At 49.5% G+C, this 13885-nt stretch overlaps 1 protein-coding gene across 19 annotated transcripts in view; it reads left to right on the top strand.

The window, feature by feature from the left end:
- Positions 1–13885, top strand: part of nfasca (neurofascin homolog (chicken) a) — a 69994-nt gene that overhangs the window by 25918 nt on the left and 30191 nt on the right. For 12 of the 19 annotated variants that reach the window (XR_009527587.1, XR_009527586.1, XM_060062083.1 and 9 more), the window contains 16 exons: positions 322–492; positions 1407–1457; positions 4244–4355; positions 4632–4816; positions 5206–5337; positions 6679–6822; positions 7277–7388; positions 8050–8216; positions 8983–9130; positions 9275–9399; positions 10253–10297; positions 11421–11522; positions 11862–12059; positions 12199–12269; positions 13213–13435; positions 13582–13697. Coding sequence is in view for 17 of the 19 variants with exons in the window: in XM_060062083.1 (XP_059918066.1) it covers positions 322–492; positions 1407–1457; positions 4244–4355; positions 4632–4816; positions 5206–5337; positions 6679–6822; positions 7277–7388; positions 8050–8216; positions 8983–9130; positions 9275–9399; positions 10253–10297; positions 11421–11522; positions 11862–12059; positions 12199–12269; positions 13213–13435; positions 13582–13697 (2102 nt within the window). In the remaining 2 variants the exon portion in view is untranslated. The remainder of the gene's footprint in view (positions 1–321; positions 493–1406; positions 1458–4243; positions 4356–4631; positions 4817–5205; positions 5338–6678; positions 6823–7276; positions 7389–8049; positions 8217–8982; positions 9131–9274; positions 9400–10252; positions 10298–11420; positions 11523–11861; positions 12060–12198; positions 12270–13212; positions 13436–13581; positions 13698–13885) is intronic. The other 7 variants (XM_060062080.1, XM_060062099.1, XM_060062090.1 and 4 more) reach the window with 3 other exon arrangements.

The following is a 13885-nucleotide window of genomic DNA, read 5'->3' as shown; positions in this document are numbered from 1 at the left end:
CACTTCACGAAGGGTCAACGATAGGTCAACAGCTCAGCTGATGACCATAGTTGTGGAGTCTAACCCCAACGAGATTCTAGTCTGAAATTAGCTTTGCTACTGAAGTGACATTTTCCTTGTTTCTTGTTTAAACCAGTAAACTCTCTCTTGACAGCCCTCTTAATAATCAGTGTGTCTAATACTAATATAATATGTCAATATTGTCAGTGGATTAAAATATGTGTGTGTGTGTGTGTGTGTGTGTGTGTCTCTCTCTCTCTCTCTCTCTCTCTCTCTCTCTCTCTCTCTCTCTCTCTCTCTCTCTCTCTCTCTCTCTCTCAGCCATGATCCCCATCCCCCAGGACAGGCGTGTGTCCATGGGTCTGAACGGAGACTTGTACTTCTCCAACGTTCTGGCCAAGGACGCCCACACCGACTACAGCTGCAACGCCCGCTTCCTGTTCACACACACCATCCAGCAGAAGAACCCCTTCTCCCTCAAAGTCCAGAGTGGTAAATACACACACACACACACACACACACACACACACACACACACACACACACACACACACACACACACACACACACACACACACACACACACACACACACACACACACACACACACACACACACACACACACACACACACCCAGAGGTTAAACTAACACTGTTCTCACAGTCCAGGAGATACCCTTCTCTCAGGATACAGAGTGGTCAGCACTATACACATGACTGCCAGGAGCTCTGCCCAACATTTAATTTATATATATTCTATTCATATTTTATTGGTTACAAATAAAATATATATTGGTTGGTGGACTCTTGGTTCTACGGTTTTGTATTGAGTTTCAATGTTGTATTTTGTATTTGTTCGATTGTTCTTTCTTTAAGACATACTTAAAGGGTTGGATTTTAGAAAAAAACATTATTTTCCCATGATTATTATTAATATTATTATTAAGGGATTCTGTGAAAGAAATATACATATTGTGTGATCTTTATTCATGTAAACTGCCCACAACCAGGACACTATGCACACAAAGAGCAGTGAAACACATCCACCCTGGTCACATCCCGGAGAGATCATGTGATTATTCTTCCTCCTTTGTTCCTCTTCTCTCAACAGCTTACTCCCTCCATATGAAATATGATATCACCCCATCTAGAGGCCACGTGTTGACATGACATGCTTTGCTTATTTTTTTTGGTTTGTACTTTCTGGGTTGCTCCACAGAGGTGCTGAAGGAGAGTGAAATGTGTTTAGTTGTAATACAATGCCTTCCTGGATGTTCCTATTCATGCGGTTCCCGTTGGGGATGGTAACCTGTGTGCTCTGGGGCACGTATTGTGAGGAGGGGTCAGATATACAAAAAGGGGCGGAGCAATGACCCCCCCACTGTGTCCGTTACCTGTGTTTTCAGCGGAGCCGTATAATGACACTTCCTCTTACAACTCCTCTGACCCGTATGGTGGTGAGTGACTTCCTGTCCGGGCGGCTTCCGCTTTCTGTCCCTCTGTCCTGTTGCCAAGCTAACACACTCCGCCCATGCGCTTATGAGACATGATATCAACTCACAAATGTGTCTTAGAGTCTTCGAATAACCAACACTGTACTGTCTTTAGAGCAGCAGCACACCCTCGTTTCTAACGTGTCCTAGGCATCATCTAACCCTAGCGAACGTGTATTTCAGTCAACGGTGAAACAGAACAGACAATAAACACGAGCTATCCCATGCAGAGCGACATAGTGAGGTTACTGTGTCAGTCTTATAGTAATGGCTGAACCTTGAGTTTGATTTAAGCTATACTTCTGTCTTTTGTGGAAGAAAAATGTGACAATTATTGTACGTGCCTTAAGGCCTGTTCTGGGAATTAGATCTGGAAAAGGTTAGAAAAGCAAATTATAGAAACCAAACGTGGGCTGTGTGTGGGTGTTTGTGTGAGTGTGTATATAAGTGTGTGTGTGTGTGTGTGTGTGTGTGTGTGTGTGTGTGTGTGTGTGTGTGTGTGTGTGTGTGTGTGTGTGTGTGTGTGTGTGTGTGTGTGTGTGTGTGTGTGTGTGTGTGTGTGTGTGCACGTGCACACTTGATATGTCCCAGATCTGTCAGGAACAGTAGCGTGAGAGGTTGATGTGAAAGAGGTAAAGCGGTTATGGGAGGAGGTCCATGCTGGATCTTCATGACTCCACCTCGGCCTCCTACATAACCAGGCTGGGCGACGTTAGGCTGCACAGACCAAAGCCATTTGACTCACTGGTAATTGGACAATTTAATCATCATCAAATGAACAGCCATTACCCTTTTTAATCCCCCCCCCCCCCACACACACACAGAGTGATGGGCCTTGCCTCTAGGGCAGTGGCCTGACGGGCACATGGCTCTACGGGGACAGAGCTGCAGGGAAAGTGGCAGCATATGTTCTGCTGCCCAGGGGGCGGGCGGGCGGGCCCTGGAGAACAGGGGATTTGCACCTCAAGTGGGGGCCAGGAGGGGGCTTACAGGGCCAGAGCAGTCCAAACACGCAGGGAGACACTGCTGGGAGCGCATCGGTCGTAAACAATAACAACACATGAATATTCACTCTGCTTTAATGGCGCCAGCGTGGGGAGAGTCATACATCAGAGAGTATGTAGATTGACTCCATGATCACCCTCTGGCGCGTGCACTGAATGTGTGTGTGTGTATGCGTGTGTGTGTGTGTGTGTGTGTGTGTGTGTGTTTGAGTGCGTGTGAATGAATGTGTGTGGAGCTGAGAGAGAGTTGCAGTATGGTTTTGACAGCTGCCATCACGTGTGGGACTCACACATTTACGGCGCACACTCACAGGCACACACACACACACACACACAGACACACACACACACACACACACACACACACACACACACACACACACACACACACACACACACACACACACACACACACACACACACACACACACACACACAGACACACACACACCACACACACAAGGATCGCTCTTATTCCCTCACTTCCTTTCTACCTTAAAATTCCCATAAATGTGCCTCTCCTAATTGTACATTTAAGTGAGTCCAGCTGTCTTTACCCTTATGATGCTAACAAAAGAACAGCATAAGCTGTATGTGTTTGTTGCCATGGCCACAGGTTTCCAGGATGTGGGCTGTGTTGCCGTGGCTACCGTCCGTGCCCACGGCATACATAATGTCCCCTGGCGGTGGTCCCTGCTAATCCCCTTCTCCTCCTTCTCCTCCTCCTCCTCCTCCTCTCTCTGCTGTTGCTCAGGATATCTCTAACAATGGGCCCTCTCGCCCACGTCTGTCTGTTTCTGCCGGCCTTTGGTGCTGCTAACAGATGCTTGAATCCCGTGTAGATCTGCATCACAAAGGAAGACCGGCGACAGACTACCCCTGGGCTCCTTCTTACAAGGCTTCTGCTGTTAAACCGTGTTGGGATGTTGACCATCCCTTTGTAGCAAGGCTTTGATCTGAGCCATCAAATGAGGGTCAAGAATCTATTTAAAGAGAGCAGAGTCATGAGAATCAAGAGACGATTTAAAAAACACAATAAAGCAATATTTTCTGCCTGAATCTCACACGGGCTGGTTCAGTTCTCTTGGCAGTGTGGACCAAACAGTGGAGCACACAACATGACTATAGCTCCGTCATGACTCTGGTTTCATTATCAGGGAGGGAACTGCACTACATTAGTTTTCCAATGTCTTGACTAAAGAGAGTTCATTTGAAAGGACCAGGCCCTGAAATAATAACGTTTTAATGAAGCTTACAGAGCTAACATGTTGACAGCAGTCCTGGCCATGCTGACCAACTGTTCTTCTGTGTTGGCATTGAACCAGAGGACCACAAGTGACTCATTACCAGGAGATAATGCCCCCCTCCCCCCCCCAAGACACACAGGCTTAAACAGCCTTAAATCAGCCTCTGAAGCATGAGAAGGTCCTGGAGCAGTTCCAGTAGTGGGGGAGCCGTCTCGTCCGCCAAACGTCCCGCTGCCGAAACCTTAGAGCGTTGAACTACACAGTCTTTAATACCCATGATGCCTATCTCGCCATCGGACCAAAGGAAGGTCTAGATTAACCAGACCAGCTGCTGTTGTAGAAGAAAAGCCACCGCTCATCACTAATATCATGTCTGTCGCTCGTCTGCAAGACTTAGACATACACGTCGTTTTGTTTCATCTCGATGTCTCATCTCTGGTGCTGATGGAAGAGGCTGACTGTGTGTGTGTGTGTGTCTGTGTGTGTGTTCCCCCCCCAGGCCGTAGGATCCCAGAGTCCATGCCCACCTTCCTGTCTCCGTCTGGGAGCGAGAGCTCCAAGATGGTGCTGAGAGGACAGCAGCTCCTGTTGGAGTGCATCGCAGCTGGACTGTGAGACACACACACACACACACACACACGCACACACACACACGCACGCACGCACACACACACACACACACACACACACACACACACACACACACACACACACACACACACACACACACACACACACACACACACACACACACACATGCACACACAAACACATTCACACATACACATAAACAAACAAACCAACGCACAATCACAAACAGACAGACGCACATAAACACACACGCATGCACGCCACACCCTTCCTGTCCTAACCCCGTCTACCTTCAGCCCCACCCCCAGCATCAAGTGGTTCAAGAAGGGCGGCGACCTGCCCGCCCAGAAGGTCAAGTTCGAGAACCACAACAAGACACTGAAGATCGTCAGCGTGTCGGAGGAGGACGCCGGCGAGTACGTGTGTCTGGCCAACAACCACGTGGGAGGCATCCGCCACAACATCCACGTGCAGGTCAAAGGTGAGGCAGGACGGGGGGTGTGCGTGGCCTGAACTCGGAACATACCTGACGGTTCAGTACTCTATTTGTCCCAAAAGGGAAATGTGGTAATGACACAAATACAACATATAAAAAGACAAGAGACAAAACAACGTCACCAAATACAACCAAAAAATAAATAAAAATAAAATACCACTGTTCGTTGATACAATTATATTCCATTTTATTCTCAAACAAAATAAAGCGCTTTAGTGCTATTTGAAAGTGCCGTCAAGATTTAGCGCTTGTTAAGTGCATTTATTGCACAAGGAATATGTGAAATAGCACAACCCTAATGTGTGTGTGAGCGGAGAGGCGGGCCAGGGGGACAGCAGGTGCTGTGCTGTTTGAACACCGTGTCCCTCCCCCAGGGGCCCCCTACTGGCTGGACAAGCCCACCAACCTGGTGCTGGCGCCGGACGAGAACGGGCGGCTGGTCTGCCGGGCCAGCGGGAACCCCCGACCGCAAGTCCAGTGGCTGGTGAACGGGGAGCCGGTGGAGAGTGAGTGGTTCCTGTCTGTGTTGCACCACACATCTACCTTCCTTTCCCTTACATATACCCTCTCTATAGGTTCATATACCCTCTCTACAGGGTCATATACCCTCTCTATAGGTTCATATACCCTCTCTACAGGGTCATATACCCTCTCTATAGGTTCATATACCCTCTCTATAGGTTAATATACCCTCTCTATAGGTTCATATACCCTCTCTATAGGTTCATATACCCTCTCTACAGGTTCATATACCCTCTCTACAGGTTCATATACCCTCTCTATGGGTTCATATACCCTCTCTACAGGTTCATATACCCTCTCTATAGGTTCATATACCCTCTCTATAGGTTCATATACCCTCTCTATAGGTTAATATACCCTCTCTACAGGTTCATATACCCTCTCTATGGGTTCATATACCCTCTCTATGGGTTCATATACCCTCTCTACAGGTTCATATACCCTCTCTATAGGTTCATATACCCTCTCTACAGGTTCATATACCCTCTCTATAGGTTCATATACCCTCTCTATAGGTTAATATACCCTCTCTATAGGTTCATATACCCTCTCTATAGGGTCATATACCCTCTCTATAGGTTCATATACCCTCTCTACAGGGTCATATACCCTCTCTATAGGTTCATATACCCTCTCTACAGGTTCATATACCCTCTCTATAGGTTCATATACCCTCTCTAGAGGGTCATATACCCTCTCTACAGGTTCATATACCCTCTCTATAGGTTCATATACCCTCTCTAGAGGGTCATATACCCTCTCTACAGGGTCATATACCCTCTCTATTGGTTCAGATACCCTCTCTACAGGGTCATATACACTCACTATAGGTTAATATACCCTCTCTATAGGTTAATATACCCTCTCTGACTAGTGCCATAGGACACTGTGTCTCTATGAGGGGCCCCTCAGTGCAGACTAGTACCATAGGACACTGTGTCTCTATGAGGGGCCCCTCAGTGCAGACTAGTACCATAGGTCACTGTGTCTCTATGAGGGGCCCCTCAGTGCAGACTGGTACCATAGGACACTGTGTCTCTATGAGGGGCCCCTCAGTGCAGACTGGTACCATAGGACACTGTGTCTCTATGAGGGGCCCCTCAGTGCAGACTGGTACCATAGGACACTGTGTCTCTATGAGGGGCCCCTCAGTGCAGACTGGTACCATAGGACACTGTGTCTCTATGAGGGGCCCCTCATTGCAGACTGGTACCATAGGACACTGTGTCTCTATGAGGGGCCCCTCAGTGCATGTAAGTACCTTAATGGTTTGATGCTGCTGCTCTGCTGGTTTGACTCATTGCCCCCCCCCCCCCCCCCCCCAGGCTCCTTGCCTAATCCCAGCCGTGAGATGATGGGGGACACCATCATCTTCCGCTCGGTGCAGATCGGCAGCAGTGCTGTGTACCAGTGCAACGCCTCCAACCAGCACGGCTACCTGCTGGCCAATGCCTTCGTCAGCGTCCTGGGTGAGTGGGCCTAGTGCGTGGGTGGGTGGATGGGGGTCTGTGTGTGTGTGGGTGTGTGTGTGTGGGTCTGTGTGTGTTTGTTTGCATGACATTGCGTAATGCTGTGTCAGTGCCGTTACTCAGGGGCCCTGACTCGTGCGTACAGGAAAATCATGACAGGGTCGGACTGAGCTCCATCGATGACAACACAGAAACACTGTGTTTGGCATTGGATTCACACTGGGGACAAGGGGCTGGGCCTCCTGCACAGAGAACACCTGCTCTCATCCTGAAAACAACAGCTCCATTAGAACTATGAATGAAAAGAGGCAGGAAGCCAGACTGTTTCTGGAAAGCACGCAATGAATACTGAGCCCATTTGATCCTTCCCCGAGAATCGACTGTGAGATGGTTTGCGTCATGACATTCCTCAGCAGGTTAATCATCTGTCTCTTTTGTTGATTTGTGTTTGTAGACATGGCCCCCAGGATACTGGGTCCCAAGAGCCAGCTGATCAAAGTCATTGAGAACAACCGCACCTTCCTGGACTGTCCCTTCTTTGGCTCGCCTCTGCCTGATCTGCGCTGGTGAGCACTGCTCTCTCACTGCTCTCTCTCTGCTCTCTCTCTGCTCTCTCACTGCTCTCTCACTGCTCTCTCTCTGCTCTCTCTCTTCACTCTCTGCTCTCTCTCTGCTCTCTCTCTGCTCTCTCACTGCTCTCTCACTCTCTCTCTCTCTCTCTCTCTCTCTCTCTCTCTCTCTCTCTCTCTCTCTCTCTCTCTCTCTCTCTCTCTCTCTCTCTCTCTCTCTCTCTCTCTCACTACTCTCTCTCTCTGCTCTCTCACTGCTCTCTCACTCTCTCTCTCTCTCTCTCTCTCTCTCTCTCTCTCTCTCTCTCTCTCTCTCTCTCTCTCTCTCTCTCTCACTTCTCTCTCTCTCTGCTCTCTGTCTGCTCTCTCTCTGCTCCCTTTCAGAGAGGAAGGACTCCCTGTAGTTGGGCTTTGCCTTCTGTAGTTTTTAAATCAGCCATCGACCCTCAAGGTCAACTCCCTGTTATTAACCGTAGCCAATCAAATTCATTCCTCTTTCTTCAAAGGAATGTGAAATGCATTTATTACAACATAATAAGAAAAGCCAGATCCAAATTGAGAGTGTGTGTTGAGAACCAAAGCATTCCCCATCATATCTGCGAGAGTATGCGGTGGTCCCTTCTAACGGCCCCCCGCCGTACGATGCTGTGTGTCCCAGGTTTAAGAACGGGCAGGGCAGCGGGCTGGACGGGGGCCACTACCGGGTGTACATCAACGGCACCCTGGAGATCAAGCGGGCGCGGACGGAGGACGAGGGCACGTACACCTGCGTGGCCAGCAACATCATGGGCACCGTGGAGAACCAGGTCATCCTGGAGGTCAAAGGTCAGACAACAGCAGCACCCCTATTGACGGCACACCAAAGAACAAGCATTAGGGAAGAGGAACGTAAAGGGATATGTTGTCAGATGATAGATGTCAGTAGATTGGCGTATAACTGTCTTATCCTCACATTACGCACTTACTGTATGTTGTACGTCCCGGCACTTAATGTACACACGTATCGAAGTCATACTTAGTTATAGTACTTAGTTGTGTAGCATCTTATCCTAGCTATATTCGTTGTATACGGGGAATGGGTTCACCTAGCGATTTTAAATGCTTTGCACTTGGTTCTATCAACATCCTTACTGTACCGAGAGTGAGCCCTTTTCTGACAAATCTGCTCATTGTAAGTCGCTTTGGATAAAAGTGTCTGCTAAATGCCCTAATTGTAAATGTTATCCAGATGAGTCTGATGTCCACTCAGACGAGTTGTTCTTTTCCTAGTCCTCATTGTGTGAGGGGAGTTCTCTGGGATTAGCTTTCTGTTAGCCGCCTCCATTGACTTGCAGGGTGACAGTAGCCTCGCTCCATGTGCGGAGAAATCCCGATGAATTACTGTCCAAAGATTTCCATTGTGTTCTGATGAGTTGCCTAATCAACATGACTGCCTAACACAACACGACAAGGTTCAAATGAGTGCCTAATCATCTGTGTTTGTAGACAAACTAAAATCATGTTGTGTTGTAACTGGCACTCGCTTGAACAAGCGACTACTCCCCGTCCGGAGTGTGTGTGACTGAACCACCTACCTTCACGCACACACCAGAACCAACGCGCATCGTGCGGGGGCTGGAGCACCAGTCGGCCTTCAGGGGCTCCACGGCGCGCTTCGACTGCAAGGTCAAGTCCGACCCCAGCCTGCCCGTCACCGTGTCCTGGCTGAAGGACGACAGCCCCCTGTCCCTGGGGTGGAGGTACGTAGCCCCCCGCGTGCCATCTGAGTGTGTAACCACCTGTCCTCTGTCCCTGGGGTGGTGGTCCGGAGGGTGGCCCCCCGGGGCCCTCAGCTTCGTGAAGCCACCCCTCTGAGTGTGTAACCACCCGGTCTTCTGTCCCAGGCTGAGGAGAGACGAGGAGTCTCTGTCCATCCCCAACGTCAACGAGGGCGACCAGGGTGTGTACACGTGCACGGCCCAGTCAGAGATCGACCAGGACGTGTCGTCCGCCCGCCTCACCGTGCTAGGTGCCCTGGGCCTCAACACTCTCCAGTGCTACACCGCTCTGCACCAGCACACGCTTCGTGACATAGTGGAGGATAGATTGAGGGAATGGACTGCACCACTTATCCACCTTCCCTTCCCTTACGTATACCCATAGGGGTTCATATACCCTCTCTATAGGGGTTCATATACCCTCTCTATAGGGGTTCATGTACCCTCTCTATAGGGGTTCCTTCATATACCCTCTCTAAAGGGGTTCATATAATCATACACAACGTAAGGTTATGGTCGGTCAAAGATCAGAGATACATTTTGTTATGCCAGGGGTTTCAAATGCCTCTATGGTTTGGTGTAGTTCAGTGTAAGGATCTGATGTTGATTATTTCTATATTTCCCTCAATTATTCATGTAGAACTATAATCTCACACACACATGCACAAAAACAAGCATACACCCACACACCTACAGCCATTGCAATATGTCCCTGGATATTGTAAATGATGCTCTTCTATTTGAGCACATCTCGTTCCAGGTCCAGTTCTCTTCTGTGAAACTAACATTTGGACTAATAATGCCTAAAATGTCCCACTAGTGAAACCTAACTAATCGTCTGTATTCTCTAATGATTTTGCACTGTCCTTTTCACACTATGCCTCAATTACCCTACGTCACCAGAGTATAGCAGTAGTAGTAATAGCAGCAATAACAGTAGTTTGCATGCAATACAATATTGTAGTACTATTTAGCAGTAGTCCGATTGATTATGTGTGTAGTGTGAACTATAACCCAATCCAAGCTAGATTTAACCTTGCTGATTGGCTGGTAGACTAACCTGTGAACTTTAACCTTTGCCCCGCCCTCCCCCCTCCCTGACAGAGGAAGTCTCCTTCAACCCCTCAGTATCTAGCGCCTTGCCCCCAGGTAAAAAAACAGGGCTTCAAACGTGTGGATGCTTCATTCACCATCTCCTGCTTTCCTCTTATTAGTTATTCTGTCACTGTGTTCTTTCTCTCATTCTTTGGAGTTTGTGTTCCACTCTTTCTCATCCTTCATCGTTTCAATAGACCCTTCTCGTCGTCACACCAACTCAGCTTCACTCATAACACCACTGATATGAGTCACTTATATGATATGTGCTATTCATGTCCCAGGGAGCAGGTTGAGACTACACTAGTGAAGACAGGTCTCTTAATGTACCAGGGAACAGCTTGGGACTACACTAGTGATCTAGTGGTCTACTCGTCTGCCCTGGTTCATAGAACAGACCCCAGGTCAGTCTTATGAGTCACACCTGTGTTTTTCCTACGATGACAGCGCTGGTAAGGGTCTGCGGTCTCGGCTGTCCTCCTCATGATAAGCCCAGCCTCTGGACACCTACCATATGAGGCTGGGGAGGTGACATGATTGGTTCAGGTCGTAGAGAGTGACCAACGTCTGAGGTAGTTATGAATGTGCATTAGGATAAGTTTTGATCACTGTAGGAATGAAGATAGATAGATAGGCTTTAGGCTTTAGGTCCAGATTGGTTGAAGCAAGTCCTTTCCGCTTGTCCAGATGACATCGTTCCCAACAGAGTCTGGTCTGTGGGCTGATGCTAGATATTATCATATCATTCTGTCTTTCTCACCCTCCTTTTATTATCCCTTTTCCTCCCATTGGTTCACTAATTTACCTCATTTTTTACCCCCCCCCCCAAACCCTTGTGTGTTTGTGCATCTGTGTTTGCAAACATATATGTATGTGTGTGTGTGTGTGTCTATTTTTGCATGTGTGTCTATGTGGTTGAGTATGAGTGTGTGCGGATCTATGCGTGTGTGTGCATGTGAGTGTATGTGTGCGTTTGTGTGTGTGTGTTTATAAGTGTATTTATTCGTCTGTATGTGTGTGTTTGTGTGTCTGTGTACTTGTATGTGTGTGTGTGTGTCTGTGTGTTTATTTGTGTGCATGTGTGTGTGTGTGTGTGTGTGGGCTTGTGAGTGTGTGTGCGTGTGTCTGTGAGTGTGTGTGTGTGTAAAGCCCCTCTGATTTGTCTTGCTCCCCCCAGACCGCCCGGACCCTCCGATGGACTTGGACCTGTCCGACCTGGCGGTCCGTAGCGTTCGTCTGACCTGGATCCCTGGAAACGACCACAACAGCGTCATCACCCGTCAGTACACACACACACACACACACACACACACACACACACACACACACACACACACACACACACACACACACACACACACACACACAGACACACACACACACACACACACACACACACACACACACACACACACACACACACACACACACACACACACACACACACACACACACACACACACACACATCACAATCACACAAAGCATAGATACGCATGCACATCTCTGCAAAAATGCACAGCATGTAATATTATCCTAATGTTCATTTATTCCCTCTCTCCCCCCTCCCTCCCTCTCTCTCCCCCCTCCCTCTCTCCCTCTCTCCCTCTCCCTCTCAGAGTTCCTGGTCCAGTATGAGGAGGATCGCTGGGAGCCCGGCTCTTGGCAGAATCTGACCAGCTACCCCGGGGACCTGAACTCGGTCATCCTGCAGCTCTCCCCCTTCATCAACTACCAGTTCCGGGTCATCGCCATCAACTCAGTGGGGCAGAGCGCGCCCAGCCACCCCTCGCCCCGCTACAAGACCAGCGGCGCGCGTGAGACTCATAGCAGTTACCGTGATCAACGGTCCATTAGTCGTCCATGTTGCATCAAACCCCTTCCTGTGGGGAAGGTCGCTCGCCCGGAGAGCGAGGGGGAGATCAGGGAGTAATGGGGGTGTCTCTGTGTTTCCAGCACCCGACGTCATCCCCAGCGGCCTGCAGGGGTGGGGCACCAAGAAGAACAACATGGAGATCAGCTGGGAGGTGAGACAGGCTGAGAACAATATGAGATCAGCTGGAGGTGAGACAGGCTGAGAACAATATGAGATCAGGTGGAGGTGAGACAGGCTGAGAACAATATGAGATCAGCTGGAGGTGAGACAGGCTGAGAACAATATGAGATCAGGTGGAGGTGAGACAGGCTGAGAGCAATATGAGATCAGGTGGAGGTGAGACAGGCTGAGAGCAATATGAGATCAGGTGGAGGTGAGACAGGCTGAGAGCAATGTGAGATCAGGTGGAGGTGAGACAGGCTGAGAGCAATATGAGATCAGGTGGAGGTGAGACAGGCTGAGAGCAATATGAGATCAGCTGGAGGTGAGACATGCTGAGGACAAGATGAGATCAGCTGGAGGTGAGACAGGCTGAGGACAAGATGAGATCAGCTGGAGGTGAGACAGGCTGAGACCAAGATGGGATCAGCTGGAGGTGAGACAGGCTGAGTATCAGAACAATATGAGATCAGCTGGAGGTGAGACAGGCTGGGTAAACCGAGAACAAAATGAGATCAGCTGGGAGGTGAGACAGGCTATCTAGAGATACGCTGTTCTGAGCCCTCTTCTTAATTAATATTATGTTATATGATCAGTGTCTGATCTTGTGTTTCAGTGCGTACAGTGAATCTGCTGCTCTGATTTGTTTTGAGGGCCACTTGTCCTTTGGTAGTGCTTTAGCTAGGTTGTGAGGACCTGATTGGTCTGCAGATTCTTCTTCTGCAGAGTGTTTTTATTTTTATTGCCAATGTTGAAAAAACTCACATGGCGTTAAAGTGGTCTGTCCTTAACTCTCTAACCTTAAGGAGCTCTGTCCTTAACTCTCTAAACTTAAGGAGCTCTGTCCTTAAATCTCATGGCCTTAAGGAGCTCTTAAATGCCCCCCTGCCCCCCTCCCCTCCGGTGACGCCCTGTCCCTCTCCCCCTCGGTGCAGCCCCTGCTCAACGTGGAAAGGAACGGCCCCAACCTGCACTACCAGCTGTGGTGGAGGAGGAAGGACACGGGCGAGGCCTGGAGCAACGTGACCACGGCGGGCTCCAAGCACGTGGTGCACGACACCGAAACCTATGTCCCCTACGAGATCAGGATCCAGGCACTGAATGACCACGGCGCCGGGCCCACCTCCAACGTCGCCACAGGATACTCCGGGGAGGACAGTGAGTTGGGGCCGTCCCGGGAACACGAGGCCGGGAAAGAACGGGAAGGGGAGGGAAAGGGAGGGAAGGCGAGGGGAAAGAGGAAGGGAGAGAAAGAGAGGCTTTGAGAAGACGTGTTCTAATGGCAGCCCTCCGATGTCCCTCAGAGCCCACCGACGCCCCCACCAACCTGCGCGTGTCAAACGTGGACAGCACCTCGGTCACCATCCACTGGAACCCGGTGGACCCCAGCTCGGTCGTGGGGGAGTTCAAGGAGTATAGGGTAACACACACACGCACGCACACGCACATGCTCAGACACGCACACACGCAGGCACACGCACACGCCCATGTTCAGACGCGCACATGCTCACATACACACACACGCAGGCACACGCACATGCTCAGACGCACACACACACACACACACACACACGCATGCACGCACGCCAATGGCAACAAATACAATGT

This window comes from Gadus macrocephalus, chromosome 1 (assembly GCF_031168955.1).
Source record: "Gadus macrocephalus chromosome 1, ASM3116895v1".
NCBI classification, from domain to species: domain Eukaryota; kingdom Metazoa; phylum Chordata; class Actinopteri; order Gadiformes; family Gadidae; genus Gadus; species Gadus macrocephalus.
Note: the sequence above shows the minus strand (reverse complement) of the source record. Positions and strands in the feature narration are given on the sequence as shown.